This window comes from Diabrotica undecimpunctata, chromosome 7 (assembly GCF_040954645.1).
Source record: "Diabrotica undecimpunctata isolate CICGRU chromosome 7, icDiaUnde3, whole genome shotgun sequence".
NCBI classification, from domain to species: Eukaryota; Metazoa; Arthropoda; class Insecta; order Coleoptera; family Chrysomelidae; genus Diabrotica; species Diabrotica undecimpunctata.
In genome coordinates this window covers 1,527,363-1,548,808 of record NC_092809.1, presented here as the reverse complement: position 1 = coordinate 1,548,808, position 21,446 = coordinate 1,527,363, and the positions used below count along the sequence as shown (strand labels likewise).

The following is a 21,446-nucleotide window of genomic DNA, read 5'->3' as shown; positions in this document are numbered from 1 at the left end:
ATGTGTCCAAAGTAATGTAACTTTCGAGATTTGATGGTGATCAGTACTTCTCTGTTCTTCTCCATTCTTTTATATGATCCATAGCCCTTCTTCTATAAACCAAGAATAATCAGAGAAGCCATAGAACTTAGAAAACGGCCAAATTGTTTCAATAAAAGAGATTACGGCATTTGGTTACCTTCGACATAGAGACCTCTGGAGACAGAAATGTTCTCGCCAACTCCTGCACCAATCACCACGCTAACTCCTATGCCAGCCTCCAGATAAACTACGTCAGCATCGACGGTATAAATGAACCGTCCTCTGTTCCCAGTAGTAGTAATGCATTGGGTAGTGATCAGTGTAGTAGTGCCCGGGGGCTCGGGAGATTAAGGAAGCCCTGAAAAAGACATCAAAGGGGATGTCGAAAGCTCGACGCTATGATAATCGACGTTGAGACTGTTAAGTTTAATATTTTTTATTGAATATGATTTTAATATAAAGACGAAATAAGAAACATATTCATTCATATATTGGTGATTATGTAAGACATCTTTCAATTGATATTACACAGCGATAAATTAGTAAACATCCACACTTTACATAACCTTAATTTTTAAAATAATCTTTTTTTTTTTAACCATTTCCGAAGTGGAACTCAAAACGTCAAAAAAAATCGTAGAATGTAATTTTGATTACAATCAATAATTGTGGTTTTAGTCCCATATTAATACGATATTTAACTGGAAAAGATAAATATAAATTAATATTCGCACAGTAAACAATTTTTTTTCACTCTACATAAACAATTTAAATTATTCTACTTTTTTTCAATAGTCAATTATATCCGCTTGCTTTTAAATTTTTAAATATTTAAATAAATACGCCGGTTTTAATAATAAATAATTAATATTAGTCAAGGTAACTAAAATTCTGCTTAACGCGGAGAATTAATGCATTAATACAAAGGAATAAATGCGAAATGTTATTTTAATCTAGAACTTGAATCAGAAAACGAAATCAGTATAAACTTATTGATCATCATCATTATCATCACCTAGCCCTTTACGTACACTGCTGGATATGACCTTTTGACATTGCCCATTGACATTTTCACATTGGGTGACAATGCCCTTTTTCTTTGTTAATATTTCTACTACTTCTAGTACTTATTGTACAATATAAATATTCTACCTCTTGGATAGTAAAAAAAGTTGTATATTGTCATCCTTATATATTATACTAAAATAATAATTTTTTTTGCTTTATTTTTTGGGCGGGCTTTTCGTTTTTAAAACGAAGCCATTTTATTGTTGCTTCCTAAAAGACAGAGAAGATTATTTTTCACGTTAAGAACGGCTATGAATAACTATTCTGATGAGACTTATTAAGTCGAAATACGTATCAACAGATACATAGACGCTTTGTACGTGAAATCAAATCTTTGCTGTCTTTTTCATTTTGTTCGGATCTACTCTGTATGAGTACAAGAAACAAATTCGTTAAAGATTTCTGCTTAGTTGATAGACATGTCGTGAAATGCAAATTTTAGATTCCCCATGTCTCTATTAACATCTTTATCAACGTCTGTTATACCTTGCATTTATAGAAGGTTCAGGTTAAAGCAGAAATCTAAATTTATTTCATTTTGATTTCTTTATTAATTTATTAATTACTTTAACTTCATTTCTCTTTTTACTATTATTTATTTAAAAAGTCGTTGGAGCCCTCTGTTTTTCTTTTCTTCCTCTGTCTCTATTCTTTCTCTTTCTGTTTCATAAAATAAATATTCGCCCTCTCTATGTCTGTCCGGTAGACTAGATATTCTGTTCCATGTTGACAAAAGATATTTCTATCATAGGCTTAAGTCCTATATCATCTGTGCTAACTTGATTTCAATCTCCCACTTAGTTTCTGTCGGTCAACTTTTCTAACGTAGTAGGAATATAATTTTTTGCCTCTTTGTAAAATTTATAAAAGAGGGCAAACATTATTATAAGCCTCATTTTATGGTCTACAAAATTCTCTTGGGGTAAGTACTTTCATCTTTATCTTTATTCTATAATTCTGATAACGTTTCCGATATTCATAACCTTACTTCTTTCGAAACCACACTTCTTGAATTGATTATGATTTTTTATCCTTGCCATCTGCTATTTGTTTCATTGTAATTTTGTAAAATGGCAAGGAAGTTAAACCCCTTTTGGTGTGTCTAATGCAAATTGTTGTTGAATTTTTAGTTTATTGGGGAAATTGGGTTTATTAACGACATTCCATTTCCATTCCCCCAACACAAATAAATCAAATATGAATATTTATCAAACATTGGAGGACCTAACCTAAATTCTTAACAAAATATGGAAATTTATTGACCATTGGAGGACCTAACATCTACAACACACAAGCAGCCCTTAGTCATAAGTATCAATAATTATTGTTAGGCTTTGGCAGGGTGGATTATTGTTTGTTTTTTATTCTTTTTAATAAATATGTTTAGTTAAAATTTGTCTTATTTGCTACAGCTAAAAGTTCAGGTTCAATCCCTAGTTTAAGACAAGACGAACTCACACTAAAAATACGGAGCTAAGCAAGGCATAGAAGATAAGCTCCCATGGTTGATTGAGGTATTATTTTTATAATAGTACTTCAATTCTCTTTGGTAGTCTTATCGTTACAAACTTTGTGCGAGTGGCACAAAGGCGCATGGAAAGATCAATTCTCGGCGTGACAAAAAAAGACAAAATAAGGAACCAAGACCTAAGGAAAAGAACAGGTATCAGTGATGTCGTCGAACGTATAGCCAAGCTGAAATGGAATTGGGCAGGTCACATAGCGGGACTGAAAGACACAAGATGGACCAGAAAACTAATTGACTGGCGCCCACGAGAAAACAAACGCAGCAGAGGACGACCACCAACACGCTGGATGGACGACATTAGACGAATATCCAAGAAATGGCAACAAGAAGCACAGAACCGTCAAGAGTGGCGAAAAATGGGAGAGACCTATGTCCAGTAGTGGACAGGAGAGGTTGCATGATAAAGTAGGAAATCCTAGGATTTCTAGTGTTGTTATTAGATGGCGTTGTAACGTCTGTAAATAATTATTGTCCTATGAAGGGAGATATTTAATTTCGATTCAGAGCATCTGCATACACCTAATATACCTATATCTCTGATGATATCTAATGAGGTTGAAATACGTATAAATCGCTGGCGGCTTCTCTGCATTGAAATTAAATCTAATACCATCTTTTTGTATTATTTCATTGTTAAAAATTTTGTAATGGGTCAAGCACTTACTGGAATATTATTTTATTTATGATGTATAATTATTCAGCATTAAGTAGCATCCCACTGCTTTTTTAAAAATCTGTATTTTCAATGAAACAAAGTTTTTCTTAAAAAACAATATATTTATAACAAAAGCATTTTATTGTAATATTCACATTTTTTTAAATTAAATGTACTAAAATGTTATAATTCAAGTACTAACAATAAAAAAAAATATTATAATGATGGTTGGGAATAAAGATCAATAATTTAACTCTTAACAATTTTGCTCATACAAGCACTCATTTGATACGCTTCTTCAGTATTACTAAGTACATCTTTAATACATTTATCTAAGATTTGTTGAACGTGATCAGGATAAAATATTTTCAGATACGGCGTAATCACTTCTTTGTTGACTTTATTATTGCTATCTACAGCATTTACAGCTCTGTATAGACACATGTTATATTCCTTCATGTTTTCGTCTCCATCTCCTTTTTCTAAATTTTTTAGAAGGTCAGCTATCTCCAATTTATGTAAAGTTGTACAGATTGAAAATTCTGCTAGTATCTTTGGATCATTAAATCCTGAAACTGATAGCTGAAAGAGAAAAGCAAAAGTATAAAGATCTATCTAGAATATAAATAGGTTTGTTTTAGTATTTTTAACGGTAGATTTAGATGTGATTAAGTGAAGAAACTCCTCTCTGACAATACATGCGTGTCGAGAGCGGTGGCATCGTGAAGATAAGAATCTTGGTACAGGAAATACTACCCAATACAGCAGTAGAGGTGATCAAAATGGACACAGAGAAAGCAGCTGACAAAGAGCGGGCCTGTAACATCATAAAAATTTGAACCGAAACACGATTCGAAATAATAGGGATGATGATTGCCGTGATGGACGTGGATGAAGACGAGGCTGAAAAGATCCTGAAAATGAAAAGAATAAAAATGAGGTAAATATACCGAGATGCCTGAGATGTCTCTTTGGACACAAACAATGGCGCTTCAAGGGGCAGAACAGAAGAGGATGCTGCTTCCGAAGTGGCAAAGAGCGTCACGTAGCGCTGGAATGCAAGGAAGAAACAATCGGATGCCTCAACTGCGACGTGACCGGACATGTGGCGAATTTAAGAATATGCCCAAAGTTCAACCGACTGGTTGAAAATAGGAATTATTGAGGAGTAGTCCCAAGAAGAGTACGCGAGTACAAACATTACGAAAGAGTGCGCGAAAGAAGTCCAAGGCTTAGAAATGGCAAAAACAGGAAACAAGACTTGAGAGCTGAGAATGCTCCAAACTAACGTAGAAACAGCAAGCTAAGCACATGATCTTGCCGAGGCTGCAGTTGTAGAAAAGAACATCGAAGATCTGGTGACAGCGGAGCCAAAGCCAACAGCGGTAAGGAGAAGAGGATGGTTTGTAGATACGATCGGGAGGGCTGCTGTACTAATCTACAATAGGAAGCTGCGATTGTATGAAATTAAGCCGAAAGATACATATGTGATGGTTTCGATGGAGGGGGTGCGGCTGGTCTGCTGTTATATTTTTCCAAACGTGACGGTGGGCAAGTACGAGAATAAGATGGACGAGATCATGCAGGCAGTTGGAAAAATAGGAGGAGAATGCATAGTGCTGAACGGAGTGTGGATCTCCCATCACCGACACTCGAGGCATTATACTTACTAACTTTGTGGGTACTCTAGACCTAGTGGTACTGGGTCTAGAGTACCCACAGCTCTGGAGCTCACGTTTGTTAGGAGAGGTACATCGACGTGGCCATGGCGACACAAGGAATAGCGGCGAAAACAAGAGGCTTGAAGGTTTTGACAGACTACACCGGAACGAAACATCGGTACATCGGATTCTCGATAACCGTAACGGGACCACTAACGCGGTCCGTGAGTCCGGGACATTAAGGGGCGGATGCGGTGATGGAAATAACTGCAAAGTACTGGAAAGTATACAAGAAGATTAAATGAAAAGTGAGCATGATGCAGGATCAATCACCGATGGTGGAAAACCTGGAGAAAGTCATTAAAAAAGCAATGGAAGGAAGCAAGATAGGTGGCTAAGATGTCAACAGGATGCCACAGAGCAGGGATCAACCCTGATGTCATCGAGGAGATCGAGGAAGATTACCAAACACTCAAGGAACGAGGAACTTTACAGGAAAATCCGTATAGAAAAAAGAAGAGACTGAAAAGAGCTCCCTATGGACAACAAGCTTGAGGTAACACGAGAGCTCTTTCCGGACGGCAATTGGCAGAGAGTATGGAGGGATGAGGGAGCTGATCGAGCCATACCGTTTATCGTGGATAAACTTGTCGAGGCATTGGGAGCACTCAAGATGCGCAGGTCCTTCGGACTGCATCAGATAACACCTGAGACGGTGAAGTATCTAGGACAGGTGGAGCCTGCGTGGCTTCTGGAATACATCTATGCACTGCTGAAAGCAGAGAACTTTTCTGAGCCTTGGAAAACATCAAGGTTAGTACTTCTCCCCAGGACTGGGAAAAACTATCGGCCCATCTATCTTCTTCCATGCATCGGTAAGCTGTATAAAAGGATGCTGCGAGTACGCATAGAAGACGTGATTGAGAGGTCAGGTGATTTATCTCGGAGGCAATTTGGTTTCTCTAAAGGGAAAAGAACGATTGATGCAATCGTGAGTGTACTCGACTCATTGCGCAACAGAGGATATAAACATCGCTGGGCGCCCTGCTGTTGTTAGGAAAGCATTCAAAACGCTGCAGTGGAACGAGATAATAAAAACAATGGGGAAGAGAGAATGTTCTGGTTACCTGATGAATGTGGTGGCGAAGTCCGAGAGAAGGATTATGGTAGAAAAAAATCATGTAAATTACAGCACATAATCCTAATGGCACTCACTAAATTATTTAAAATTAGGAAACATTTAGGCTGAAAAAAAAATTTACTCAGAATCAGTCATAAACTGTTACTTTTATGTTATTTTCCTATTTTTCCACCACTACTAAAAAAAAAATCAATCTACAACAATAAAGAAGTGTAAATATATTCTAACAAATATGTATAAAAAAATCCAAATTACATGATTATGTAATTTATGAAAAACTCCAAACAAAATACAACAAATAACAAAATAAAAGTGATTATGAGTGTGTAATTTAAGGAACTATATATGCAGTCAAACAATTTCGAAAATAAGTAGATAATGTAGGAAATATATCATAACTTTCTTTTCGAGACGAAATGGCATATAAGAAATTATTTATATATACAAAATGGCATAAGGGAAATGGCATCAAAGACGTAAAAAAATCAACAATATGTGATTTTAAAATAGACGCAAAATGAAAAGTATTTAATAAAAAACCTATTTCAAAAGAAAAGAAAATATTTCATTTTTTTACTCCGACAACAATGGACATTATAATAAACGAAATATTGGAGAGACAGTTGCAAATTATGTGCTCCCATAAAACTGATAGGTTTTAATAGAGGAAATCGAACAAGCAATACGAAACGCAAAAAACGGAAAAACTGTAGGTCCAGACGAAATACCTGCGGAACTACTGAAATGTCTAGACGATGAAACTCTACCTGTACTTCTGGACCTATTTAATGAAGTATATAAAACTGGAAAAATCCCACAGGAATGGTTGGTGTCCACCTTTGTAGCAATACCAAAAACAGTATATGCCAAAGATTGTTCAGACTATAGGACAATATCACTAATAAACCATACCCTCAAAATATTTCTAAAGGTGATTCATGGAAGATTATATAGAAAACTAGAAGATGATATGGATGATACTCAGTTTGGGTTCCGCAAGGGACTGGGAACAAGAGAGGCATTGTTTGCTTTTAATGTCCTCTCTCAAAGATGCTTAGATATGAACCTAGATATTTATTCCTGTTTCATCGACTTCGAGAAGGCATTCGACAGGGTCCGACATAAAAAACTAATAGAAATACTGAGAAACAAAGATATAGACAGACGAGACTTACGAATCATTATCAATCTGTATTGGAATCAAAAGGCCAATATAAAGATAGAAGAACAAAAGTCCGAAAATATAGATATAAAGAGAGGAGTAAGACAGGGCTGTGTTCTGTCACCATTACTGTTTAACGTGTACAGTGAAGCCATATTCCAGGAAGCGATAGCGGATCTGGGTGATGTAATCTCTGTAAACGGAAGAATAGTAAATAACATAAGATTCGCTGATGACACCGTTATAATGGCAGACACCCTGGAATCGCTACAAGAATTGGTAAATAGAATTAACGATTATTGCATTAGATACGGACTAAAAATAAATAAGAGAAAAACTAAATTCATGATTGTCTCAAAAACGCAACATGGAAATGCAAGATTAATGATAGAGCAAACCCAAATAGAAAAAGTAGAGACATATAAATATCTGGGAACCTGGGTTGATGACAAAAATGACCAAAGCAGAGAAATCAAAGTTCGAATTGAAACTGCAAGGCAAGCATTTGTGAAAATGAAGACAATGCTTACCAACAGAGACCTTCAGTTGCATCTTAGATTGAGGGCTCTAAGATGTTACATATTTTCTATCTTACTATACGGAATGGAAGCTTGGACATTGAAGAAACAACACATAAGGAAAATAGAAGCGTTCGAAATGTGGTGTTACAGAAGAATATTAAAAATTCAGTGGGTTCAAAGGATTACCAATGCTGAGGTACTACGACGTCTAAATAAGGAGTTAGAAGTTATGAACAGCATAAAAAGAAGAAAACTAGAATATTTGGGTCACATAACCAGAGGAGAAAAATATGAGCTGCTGAGAATAATTATGCAAGGAAGGATCCAAGGAAGAAGAAGCATAGGAAGAAGACGCATCTCCTGGCTGAAAAACCTTAGAGAATGGTTTAACTGTAGTTCACTACAACTTTTCAGAGCAGCAGCTAACAAAGTGACCATAGCCGTTATGATATCCAACCTCCGATAGGAGATGGAACTTTAAGAAGAAGATAAAACTGATGTTCCTCTTGTTATAATAAATTTTCAAAAATAAAAACAAATGAAATTCATAAAGCAAATAAAAATCAAAAATTATTGCTAAAATTAAATTGAACTAAAATATACCTACTTCACTGTTTACAACATGCAAAGCACATAATACAAATAGAACAAACTTGAACATTGTTTTGAATTGTAATTGTATGTGGTTTCAAGAGGATAAGTAACTGATAAATAAGAAGTATTGTTTACATCTATTTATATTAGTATTAATTTGAACTTTTTTTGTACACATGCTGAATATTTTAAATTATAACAATATAATATGCTAAATGATTGTGTAACGTTCGAGAAAAAACTTTTAATTGGTTGCAAAAATGTACCACGATATTTGTAAATCACTCATAAATATAGTCCAGTCGTCAGATATTTGATTTTTAAAAACGAGACAAACAAGCTGAATTTTGTTAAGAATGTCAGTTTTATACAATTTGCAAAAAAGCTTACCACTCCTTCCCCCTGTCTTCCCCTCGTAGGGGGAGCGATAACGGAAAAAATTTATTTACCAAAAATCTGCACGCCGAAAAAAAAATCTTTCAAACGAGAAATAAAGCAGAAATAATGATGATTAAAAATATATATTAGAATTTTTCTTATCGCTGCCTCGGTGAAACAATAATGCAACTACAAAAATGTAACTTTTCAAGAGAGCCAAAAATATAAAAATATTTTACATAATACCTCATGCAATGAAGCATAATGAGGTTACTGGATTAGTATTGCAGTTATACTTAGCCACCGTGATCTACTGTAAGACTCTACTACACATTCGTAATAAATTCTTAATTTTTTATCCCCAAATTTGATCCCTAATTGCAATTAAGTCATTGTTGCCACAAAATAACTGAGGCAACAATGACGTAATTGTAATTGTTGATAAAATTTAGGGATGACAAGTTAAGAATTTAGAATTTTTGGAAAGAAAAATTTAGAATTTATACTAAATTTACTCTTAAGTTTTTTTTTTATCCCGGTTTTTTTCCCGGTTCCCAGTTTCCAGCTACGTCGGTCATTCCATTCGCCAGGGAGAAGGTTTCTTTCCGACATTGCCTTCTGAATGCCGGCCAGCCAGGATTGTTTTGGCATTCCTCTCTTCCTTCATTCCCTTGGCGACCATTTTAAAATTTGGTTTGGCAGCCTGTCGTCGTCCATTCTTTTCACATGACCATACCAGATCAGTTGTCTCCTTTGAATTTCGTCAATGATGGTTAACTTGACTCCCATTATATTTCTGATATGGTGATTTTGTATTCTATCAAGCTTTGATTTTCTAGCTGATCTCCAGAAGTCCATTTCCAATGCAAGTAGGCGTCGCTCAAGGGATTTAGTAAGTTGCCATGTTTCGCATCCATAGAGCAATAAAGATGGAGTTAAAGAGGAGATGCTTTCTTTGATTTGATAGTTCTTTTGACCATAGCATCGGGTTTAGGCATCCTATCACCCTTTTTCCTTTCACGATTCTTTGCTCTATCTCTTTTTCGGTGCGCCCACTCTTGTTGATTGTTGTTCCCAAATATATATATTCCTCACAGTTCTTGATTGTTTTATGTTCGTTGGCCATTAGATCTTCTACTTCATTCCCGATGCATAAGTATTGCATTTCGTTTCTATTTACAGAGAGGCCCCATTCTTCATATGTTTTAAACAACCGTCTCGTCATGAATTCTAAATCTTCCTTGTCTGCTGCCACTACTACTTGGTCGTCCGCAAAATGTAGAGTGTATAATGTTGTATCTTCGTCAAGTTGGATCCCCATTCCTGAACATGGTCTTCTCCAGTGTTTTAGTGCTTCATTTAAATAGATCTTAAATAGTATTGGAGAGAGGCAGCATCCTTGTCGTAAGCCTTTTGTTACTGGAAATTCTTCTGATAAGGTGTTTAGTTTGATTTTTGATGATGCTTTATTGTATAATTGTTTGACTGCGGCGATGATCGTGCTATTTAATGAAGATCGTTCAAGAGAGGAACTCTCTTGGAAGTTCTCTTGGAAGTTCTCACAGGAATCGTGTCATATGCTTTTGTGAGATCGACAAATAAAAGGTGTATTTTCTGGTTTCTTGCAACTTTCTTTTCATTCAGTTGTATTAGGGTAAATATGTGGTCTACGCAAGATCTTCCAGCTCTAAATCCTGCTTGCTGTTCAATTTCATGAGGTTCGTATTCTTTCTCAATCATGTTTTTTAAGATTGCAGCCTGCTAAAGGTACTGGTGACAGAGATACATCTGTAGTTTCCGCAAATATCTTTTGGACCTTTTTTGTGAATTGGAGTAATCCATGTTTCTTTCCAATTATTCGGGATTTCTTCCCCATTTAAGTATCTTGTGAATAGCACTTTAAGATAGCTTATTAGTTTTGGTGTTCCGTTTTTTAGAAGTTCTGCTGGTATGTTCTCCGGCCCGGATGCTTTGTTATTCTTCGTCCATTTAAGCACTTGTTGTATTTATTCTTCTTCCATGTTTACATATTCACCTTATACTCGTATTCGTTGAGGTGAGTCAGTATTATACATATCTCTGTCTTCATTCAGTTACCTTGCGTAATGATCTTTCCATGTATCTATCTGGACGAGCTGTATTCGACTTTTATTTGATGTGTCGGTTTTCAGGGTTTTTATTCATTTCCATGCCGCTGATGATCGCGCTCCTCCGATGTAACAGTCAACTTCTTTACATTTTGCATCCCATGTTTTATTTTTGTTGTTCCTTGTCATATCTTTAAATATTCTTTGCTGTTCTTTGTATATTTCTTTATCTTCAAGATTCTTAGTGTTGTGCTTGTAGCCAATGATAAGACGTTCGTCACATTCAGACTGGAATATTACACGGTGACCTTTGTTTATTTCAACGGTAACTTGAGTATGAATGGGTTATAGTTTTAAAGATAAAATATTCCACATACATACTTATTTTGTATAATTTTTGGTTACCTAGCTAGTTTTGAAAGGTGGCATCGAAATAAGAAAAAAAAGTTTGTTAAACAAATTAAAAATTGTACTTAAAACAAGCATTTTTAATAAAAAGAAACGTAAAAATAAAATTCAAATTACAAAAAAAGTATCAACGAAAAATTGAATGCTTCTTGTATGGGATCTAAAAATTGAAAACAAATTGAAAATTGTAGTTAAAACAAGCATTTTTAATAAAAAGAAACGTAAAAATAAAATTCAAATTACAAAAAAAGTATCAACGAAAAATTGAATGCTTCTTGTATGGGATCCAAAAATTGACATTCAAATGAAAATTTAGCTTGTTTTTATAATTTATAGAGATTCATTGTTATGTTCGTCTCTGACGACTGGACTAATAGGATAGCATAATAATTAATAACTATAACTACGGATGTCTGAATTTGCGTGTGAAAAAAAATATAATACATAAAAATTCACTTAAATGAAGATTTGTTCATGGCCCTTACTATATTAATTATTTAGACAAATTAAGTAAATAAAAATTTTGATAATAATGACAAACAATATAAATATTTATAACAGACTGCGCAAAAGGCGTTCTGCTTTCGAAAATTTGTTCACTTAGAGCTTAATTTAATACCAAGAATATTTGGATTGAATTAATAAACATATTGAGAAATGCTAGGGATGTTTTTATCGTAGTTTAACAAATTTTCAACTCCATGACTTTCGCAAAGGATCAACAATGGAAAATCATCTTGTGGGTCTTGTAACTCCAGATTTTTCACAACTTCTTCCCCAATACTATTGTTTTTAAAAACCCACACCTAATGAAACTCTTTTTAATTGTTTTGGTTAAAACCTCTCTCCATGCTGCAACAAGCTCTTTTCTCTATTCGAATTGCCGAATATAGGCTGTTGTTTGTATAAAGTTTCCACATTGGTCCTGCAGTTCTTTTAATATCGTTGCTCTAGCGCATTTGCGGTCTTCCTTGTGGTCTTTTGATTTTATATGGCCGTCAGTTTCCGATTTCTTTATTTCATCTGATATCCTTAAGGTGGTATGGGCATGTTCAACGGATGCCAGCATCAAGAATCCCCAAAAAAGTAATAGAATGACAACCGATAGGTCGACGGAAAAGAGGAAGACCCAGATTAGAATGGCAACACGGCGTAAACAAGTCCATGAGCGAAAGAAATTTAACAACAAACGACTGCGAAGATAGGAAGAGATGGTGTTTAGGTATCGGACAACGTCGAAAGACGTTCTAAACCGATGTATATATATATATATATATATATATATATATATAAAAATGTGCACTCGTAAGTGAATGGGATGTTATCGGTCTGGAGATAAAAAAGACAAGAGTTGTGCTACTTTATCTATTTATTGAAGACGTTTCGCCTATTGTTCAATAAGCATCATCAGTTCATCTAAAAGAGTGTTATTAGCGATACATCTAATATGAAAAAACAATTAAGTAAATGATCTTACCTTTAAAAGATCTGTAGCATTACAATGTTGTTATTGCAAAGAAACATCAAAAAATTAATATAATAAATATAACAGCAAAAAATATAGAAACACAGAACGCTGGAAGATTCCCAATTTAACTAATTTGTTTTAAATTTCACTTTTGAAAACATTTTGAAATTTGAAATGTTTTCAAAAGTGAAATTTAAAACAAATTAGTTAAATTGGGAATCTTCCAGCGTTCTGTATTTCTATATTTTTTGCTGTTATATTTATTATATTAATTTTTTGATGTTTCTTTGCAATAACAACATTGTAATGCTACAGATCTTTTAAAGGTAAGATCATTTACTTAATTGTTTTTTCATATTAGATGTATCGCTAATAACACTCTTTTAGATGAACTGATGATGCTTATTGAACAATAGGCGAAACGTCTTCAATAAATAGATAAAGTAGCACAACTCTTGTCTTTTTTATCTCCAGACCGATAACATCCCATTCACTTACGAGTGCACATTTTTTTATATTAAATTAAACGGTCATATACCTTAAAGATATATATATATATATATATATATATATATATATATATATATATATATATCCTTAAGATGTTCGTTATGTCCAGCCCATTTCCATTTCAGTTTAGCTGCCGACAGCATCTTTTACTTTTGTTCTATTACGAATGTCTTCATTGGTTTTATGGTCTTTGAGTGAGATATCCAACATTTGTCATTCCATAGCTCTCTGAGTTTTTCTGATATTCTATATGTTTATTTTAGTGAATGTCCAGGTTTAAGCTCCATATGTAAGTACAGGTAGGATACAGGAATTAAATACTTTGGTTCGCAGTCTTTGAGGTATATTTTTATTTTTAAGTATGTATGAGAGTCTTCCAAATGCTGCCCATCCCATTTTTACACGTCTACTTATTTCGGTTTGCTTACCTTGACATTTTGAACCATATATGTATATTCATCTACGTGTTCTATCTCTGTCCCTTGGATGTTTATCATAGGTTTGTCAGTTTTGTTTGACATTAGTTTAATTTTGCTGAAATCCTTTTTTTTGGGGGGGGGGGGGGTTCTGTATGTAGCTCCTCAATCATCATATTCAGTGCATTCCACGTGTCGGCTATTAGTACTACATCATCTGCGTATCTAAGATGGTGGTTCAAGTATCTTTCGTTAATAGGAATTTCCTTATTTTCGCAGTCTATTGACTTAAAAATATCTTCTAGGGCAGCTGTAAATAATTTTGGAGATATTGTGTCTCCTTGTCTTACGCCTTGGTTGATTTTTACTGCCTTGTTTCGATTCCATTTCCCAACGTCACTTTCAGCTTGTTCGTAAATATTATGTATTAATATTCTGTACCTAGAGTCGATCCGGTTGTTAACTAATGCTTTTTCTATTGCCCACAGTTCTACGCTATCAAAAGCTTTTTCATAATCTATTTCATATTTCCAGACATAATGGGAGATTGTATTCGTTAGGTGCTGTACCCTTTTCTAAATCCAGCTTGTTCTACTGGTTGATATCCGTCAAATTTAATTGTTAACCTGTTTGTAATAATCTTTGTAAAGGTTGTGTAAAGTTGTAAAAGAAGTAAAATTTGTCGATAATTTTTCAGGTCTGTGATGTCTTCTTTTTGTGTGTTATTATTGTTTTAGCAGTATTCTATTCTTCGGGTATGTTACCTTCAAATAGACATTTATTAAATAGTATTTTTAGATGGCTTCTTCTCTGCCTTCCTTCAGCATTTCTATTAGGATTCCATCGGTTCCAGGAGCTTTATTCCTTTTTATAGCTTTTACTGATCTTTCTATTTCTTTGTGGCTTATTTTGGGCATCACTTCTGAATTGAAATTTGTTATCTGCCTTTTCAAGTTCTGCTTTGAGAAGTTAGGAGGATCGTTTCTGGAACTATACAGATCAGCGTGGAACTTTTTAATTAAACTTGCTATATCAGATTTACTTTTTTCTAGTTGTCCTTGTTAATTTTTAATGGTTATTATGTTTTTTTTTCTAGTTTCGGTTTGGTGCATTTGAGACTTTGGTTTTTCTCTATCACTTGTTTGATACGGTCTTCTTGATGTTTTTTAATGTCCTCTTTTACATGTTTTCTTATTACTCGTTCCGTAAATTCTGCAGTGTCCCTTTTGTTTTGTTTCAGAAAATATTTTGTTTGTTTCAGCATGTTTTGTGATTCTACACTTATTTGTGATTCTACACTTCGTTTTCTGTTAGCGGTTGCCACTTCTAAGCTGGCATTTAATAGGTCTTTTGGTATGACTTCATTGATGTCATTTAAGCTAAGTTTATATAGGTTTAATACTTTCGCGGGTTTTAACTTGCTTTTAAATTGTTTGTATTAGATTTTAGTTTATCTGTGTCTGTATTCCAAGTTTTCCTTAATTTATTTCTATTTTTATTATGCTTTATCTCTAATTTGGCTCTAACCATTCGGTGATCACTACCTACTGAAGTTTTCCTTAATTTATTTCTATTTTTATTATGCTTTATCTCTAATTTGGCTCTAACCATTCGGTGATCACTACCTACTGAAGCAGTATTTATTACTGTTACGTCCTGTATATCTGTTTTGTTACACAATATGTAATCTATTTCGTTCCGTGTTTTTCCGTCTGGGGATAACCATGTCCACGTTCTTTGAGGTTTTTTCTTATAGAGTGTGTTTATTTCATAGCATTTGTGGGCTTGTAGGAAGTTAACCAAGGTTTCTCCTCTCTCATTTCTAACTCCAAAGCCGAATAGTCCTATATAGTTTTTGGTTTTTTTACCTATTACCATCGTATACGTGCTGTACTTATTCGTGCTAGTTTCTGCAATTTTCTTATAAAATTCGTCTATCTTTTCATCGGGATGTGCTGAGGTTGGAGCGTATACTTGAATAATTCTTTATACAGGTATTTAAAGTTTTTAATTATTCCTTGGTCTAACGGTTGATAATGTGCTATAGTATTAGGTGGCAAAAATATTATCGGTACGTTAGATAAATGAATATCCGGATGGGATATTGTGTTATCTAGGAATAATAGAATTTTTCTTTTTTAACGTTGCATTTTTCTGTCAAATTTGTGTAACCAATCTGTCATGATATCTCTGGTCATCCAGGTCTTTTTTAGCATTACCAGTCGACTTGGAGTTTATCAAAATATAAATTTTTAAAACATCGAGGATTTTTACTTTTAAGAATCACCAAAGGTTTTTCTTTTTCCCCGTTTAAATTTGCACTCAATAATACGGTCAGCCTATCCTTAGAGATTTTCCTTCAGTGCACTTTTCATTACGAAATGTAAAAGTTTTACTTGGTAAGGCTCAATAAGACAAACCAGTGTCGTCAGCGTTATAAATATTTTTAGGTAAATGGCGAATTAATAAATTTGACAGTTTTTTTTTGCTTCACTGAAACGTCTTCAAGGTTAACTTTTGCAGCTTCTTCAGAAATTGCTCTTAATCTAATGTTATGTCTTAAGAAAAACTTGTGAAGCCAACCATTGGAAGCCTTAAAATTCAAATTGAGCTTTTTAGCCGCCTCTAAAGCTCTATCTTTTATTATCGGCCCAGATAATGAAATGTTCTAGCTTTTCAGTTTACATAACCAATCGTACACTATAGTATCAATCGCAACACCTTCAGTTTTAATTTTTTTTTTGTTAAACATTTCCACTTTCACTATACCACTTCTTGAAATCGGCCTTTTTCTTTAAAATGTCACTAACTCGAGTTTTTCCTATTTGAAACTTTTCGGCCAAAACTCGAACACTATAATTATTTTTTCAGAGGCTTCTACCATCAATAATTTTTCTTTCAAACGTCTTCCAAATCAAACTCAATGTACATAAACTACCTAATTTTATGACCATAAGTACCGACTTACCTACATAATTAGTGTTATGGCTACAACAATATATGTACATATTTGGATTTCCGGAGGCATAATTTTAATCTTTTAATCGCCTTTACCTGTCTGTCCGTTGTTGGCAGGTATAATTACAATAATTTTTTAGAAAAACTGAAGGCAAATCTTGTCCGGAGTCGTTGTGCGGAGGATCCGTTGTTCGGAGGTGTCTTCCTATTTACTCACATATAAAATGTTCGGTGACCTAAAGACTGGCCGTTCAGCAGAGGTTTTCGTTATAAAGAGGTGTTCGTTAACAGAAGTTTTACTGTATTTATAAACTAAATCATCATCATATAACGGGGGTCCTACGGCGATTGCCGCTTCCCGCATTTCAGCCTCCATCTTTTCCTGTCTCTCCAGGAATTTGGTGGTCTTCCCCTTTTCCTTCTTTCTGGCGGAACATACATTAAGGCTTTCTTTGGCCACCGCTCCTCCTCCATTCTCATCACGTGACCATACCATTGTAATTGCCTTCCTTGTATTCTATCTGAAAGAGTATCTCTAATTCCTGTACGGTTTCGTATTTCCTCATTCCTGATTCTTTCCATTCTCGATACTCGACATGACCTTCTAAGATAATCCATTTTCACAACGTCTACTTTATCTCGTTCATTCTTTGTCATCGTCCAACATTCGGCACCATATGTGGTAACTGGTTCTACAATTGCTCTGTATACGCGAAGTTTGGTATGCATCTTTATTTTATTAGACCACAGTAATGAATTCAGTATTCGGATGCATTTTTTCCCTTGGGTTATTCGGTTTTGTACATCTATCTTAACTCTGCCATCTGCTGATATGATGCTTCCTAGATATTTATACTGGTTGCAGCCTTTTATGACTGCGTTTTCAAGCCTCAGATCTGTGGTATTTCCTCCAATTTTTAAATATTCTGTTTTGCTTATGTTTACAGTAAGCCCCCATTTGGCATATTCCTCAAATAATTTTCGATTCATATAATTTATATCTTCCTCATCGGTTGCAACCACCACCTGATCATCTGCAAACAACAATGTATACAGAGTTTCTTGTCCCACTTCGATGCCCATAAATCTACATTTATTTCTCCAATTCCTCAATGCTTCTTGGACGTATATTTTAAAGAGTGTCGGTGACAAACAGCATCCTTGCTTTAGGCCTTTAGTGACTTTAAAATCATTTGAGGTTCTGGTTCCAATTTTTACACAACTAACTGCATTTTCGTACAATTTATATATCGCTCGGATATACGTCGAATCCAATCCGGACCTTTTGAATATAAACTAAATAATATGTTTAAAAATAATTTATATGAAATGATTTTAAAGACGTTCTAAGAAAATTTAAACAGATAATTCAATGTTGTTGTGTGTGGAGAGAGAGAGATGGCATTAGATAAAGAATCTTTTTGTCATAGAAAATTGTTATAAGGATGTTTAAATTTTTATCTTGAAATCGTTTATAAACTTGATTAAAATATTATATATAGATTTGCCAGAATAAAATAACAGATTGCTGGTGTTCATTGGTAGGCAAATGTTGAGATCGATCATTACGAATCGAATCTTTTAGTGACAGGTATTCGTTTAATTTTGTACTTCTCATTTAATGTCCACATTTTATTAGTCATATTTCATGCAGTTTTTAATTTAAACCTGATTAAAGTAAATATATGATTACTAAAAACAAATTGATCGAGAGTAATGAATCGGTGTCAAGAACTGCTATTCTATGACGCTACCCGTGACCACGCCATCTTGTAGCGCTAGTTCCGTGACGCTCGGCTCACCATTTTACTAAAGAGAAAAAAGTAATACAACGCCAGTATAGAAGCTTTGCTTCAAAAATATAATAAACAAGAATATCTGGAGTAAATAGAGACCAAAAAAAGCCTATTTCATTTATAAAACTTTTATTTCACAAAAATATTTGTCAAATTTAATTGGCAACAGATACTACAACTTCATTATATCTATTACACAGTAGATAAATTGTTTAGCATTTTCCATTGCTGATCCTCTTTCGACCAAACAATCTTTCACAAATGAGTCCATTTTTAAAGGAAATATAATGGAAGCGAACCCTTTAGCTACAACAGTATTGAATTTTCCATTTTCATCGATATTTCCTATATCCTTTAGTATACATAAACCGTAGTCTAGTATTTTTTGGTCATTAGTACGGGCCTTCATTCCTTTCAGAGCTTGGGGAACGGTTACCCCGTTTACCTTTTTACATGTCGCAAAAGCTTGCTGTATCCGAAGGGGGAAGAGAGGTGTAATGTCAATTTCCTAAAACATATTTATTATATAAATTACTTTTTTAAAGTATAAAAAAAAATACTAAAATACATTAATGCGTTTTATATAACTGTCAAAGTTTAAATATACCCTATTTGATGGCTCCTGATAAATTATTGCATTTAGAGAGTAAAAACGATCATCTACTGTTCATACTACATAAATATTAAGTGAGAGAATCTGTTAAACGTAGATAGATTTTAGTCAATGTGTCGTTAATTAACAAATATTTTGTCCCTCTTATCAGTTTGATCTGCTTCAAGGCAGGTTCGACCTAAAGGGATACATATAGTTATTTATAGTTATTGGAAAATAATGGAACTACAAAATAATCCTTCTATTATTACTGACACCAACTCTAACAATCAACAACATAATTACTCAAGAGCTCTTAGTTAACCGAAATTCTTATCCAAAATTCAAGCTATAGTTTTCAATTCCCATAGTGGAATCTAACTAGAGGAATATCGTATATCCATAGGAACGAATATCAATCAAGAAATAAAGAAATTAACATCAGAAATCAAAAACACTGACAATGTGAATATTATGTGGAGCAAAATCAAAGATTCTGTTATAAAAACACAGAAATAAAACAGAAAGCCGGAAACCTTGGATGACTCAAGAAATACTGTAAATCATGGAGCAAAAAAGACAATATAGAAACAAAAACCCAAATAAGTACAGAGAAAAACATAAATTAATAAGAAACAAAATAAAAGAGGCTAAGGAAAAGTCGATGATGGAAACATGCATCGAAGTGGAAGAATTGGAGAAAAAGCATGATCATTATCATTTACTTAAAAAAGTAAAAGAATTATCTGGAAAATCATGAACAAATACAACTAACCGATTAATTGACTAAAACAATAAACTTATTAATAAGCCAATTAAAATAACAAGTATGGACTAAATATATTGAAGATATCTTCATGGGCAAGAACGGAACACAAAGGAAGGAGTAAACATGCATTATTTTCTGGAAATGGAAAATTTTGGGCACATTCAATGGCTGTTCAAATTAAGATGTGGAGTTCAATATTTGAATAATCGACCTGACAGAAATGATGAAAGAAGGTTTTGCTCAATCTGTAATACGAAGAAAAGGGAAGATGTGATATATTTTTTGGGAAAATGTTCCATTTGGAGACAGATTAGGTTAAAGTGGTTAGGTAAAAATGAACTTAGTAGAGTGGAAGTAGTTACTATGATGAGACAGGAACGAGCTGAGTTAGCACGTTATTGTAGGGAGCATAGCCGTATAGGTATGAGTTATTGGGCCTATTTAATTACTAAATCGATTAGCATGGTGTTAGTTCTATGGGATAAAAATATTGAAATTAGCATTAATAATTTGTTTGCGTATATCTTTGTATCTGTCTTGTCTATCTTGACTAACTTGTTGTCCTCTAAGGGACAAATTCATTCATTTCAAATGCATGCTATACCTTACTGTTATTCATTGTTATTTAATTTATTATTAATTAATTTTAATGACCTCTTTAGATAGAATTAGCCCTAGTGCAATTTTTTGTATATTAGTGACTAATTTGTTTGCCAACCCTCCTGATGGCATATGTCAAGGAGAACAAATGTCGGTAAAAGAGAATATTTTATTGTATTTTGTTTAATAAGAAATAAAAAGGCATTATTGATTGATTCATTAATTGATTAATTAAAATGACTGAAACGCCGTTAGAGTTAACTAAATACAAAATGACAATATATCTAATCAGGTCAAAATTTATCAAAATAAAGAACAATTATATAAAACGTGATAATTATAGGTTTATATAATAATAAAAAAACGCACTTCTTCCCCCTTATTTTACAAATAAAGGTATTGTCGAAATATTGAACATATTGAAATGAAATACTCACCACACAATATGCAGCACAAAGTAATCCACAAAACAAAACAGCCAATTTAATCATCTTTCTTATCAGTACAATTACTACTTCTTAGTATATAATATTAGTGTTTTAATGAGTGAAGAACGACACAACCGTAGCAGTATATATAGTTCTATTTCCATTAAATCTCAATTAATTTTTCAAGCTAATTACTTATTTTTTAGGAACATTTATTTTAATTACTAACTAATATGTTTTTACACTATGGTTTACACTAAACAAAAATGTCACCAAAAAAAGAAAGCTTTCTTAAAATATGTCAGAAAAAACGAATGAATAATATGAAGAATATAAAAGAATAAGAACTAAAACTCAAAATCAAATGGTAAGAAAAACAAAAACAGATTACTGGGAAAGATTCACAAAAGGCCTAGAGATGGATTTTTATGGACAACAGAAACAAGTATGGCACTTCATAATACAACAAAGAAGCGAAATGAAAGAACTAGTTGAAATAGAACACATACAGAGGATACATGAGTGGCCTTCTTGACAGAAATGTTTAAAAAAACAAAACGAAAAACCTTTACCAGAAACGCTAAATATAAAAACTGAGGAAAAGACCGAAATCTCCCAAAACGATGCGAAAGAAGGAATAAACAAATTAAAAAACATAAAGTCACCAGGAGAAGAACAAATACCA

The 21,446-nt window shown here is 33.6% G+C and overlaps 1 protein-coding gene across 3 annotated transcripts; it reads right to left on the bottom strand.

Annotated features, from left to right (window-relative positions):
- Positions 1–3,373: 3,373 nt before the first annotated feature.
- On the bottom strand, positions 3,374–20,906 carry LOC140444901 (uncharacterized). 3 transcript variants are annotated; one of them, XR_011951347.1, is made up of 2 exons: positions 8,365–8,488; positions 3,374–3,854 (listed from the first exon to the last, which is right to left on the bottom strand). XR_011951347.1 is itself a non-coding variant. In XM_072536584.1 (2 exons), the coding sequence occupies exons 1-2, from the start codon at positions 20,822–20,824 to the stop codon at positions 3,522–3,524; spliced, it is 387 nt and encodes a 128-aa protein (XP_072392685.1). In that variant the 5' UTR covers positions 20,825–20,896; the 3' UTR covers positions 3,374–3,521. The 3 variants fall into 3 exon arrangements, 1 of the variants encoding a protein (XP_072392685.1); XM_072536584.1 differs by lacking the exon at positions 8,365–8,488 and adding an exon at positions 20,771–20,896; XR_011951346.1 differs by lacking the exons at positions 3,374–3,854; positions 8,365–8,488 and adding exons at positions 18,485–18,880; positions 20,771–20,906.
- Between the last annotated feature and the right edge of the window lie 540 nt (positions 20,907–21,446).

Bases quoted from the DNA above. Each gene is read 5' to 3' on its own strand.
- LOC140444901 (XM_072536584.1), bottom strand. From the start codon at position 20,824: ATGATTAAATTGGCTGTTTTGTTTTGTGGATTACTTTGTGCTGCATAT. The intron at 3,855-20,770 runs GTGAGTATTTCA...TTTCTCTTTCAG, and splicing joins TTTGTGCTGCATATTGTGTG to CTATCAGTTTCAGGATTTAA.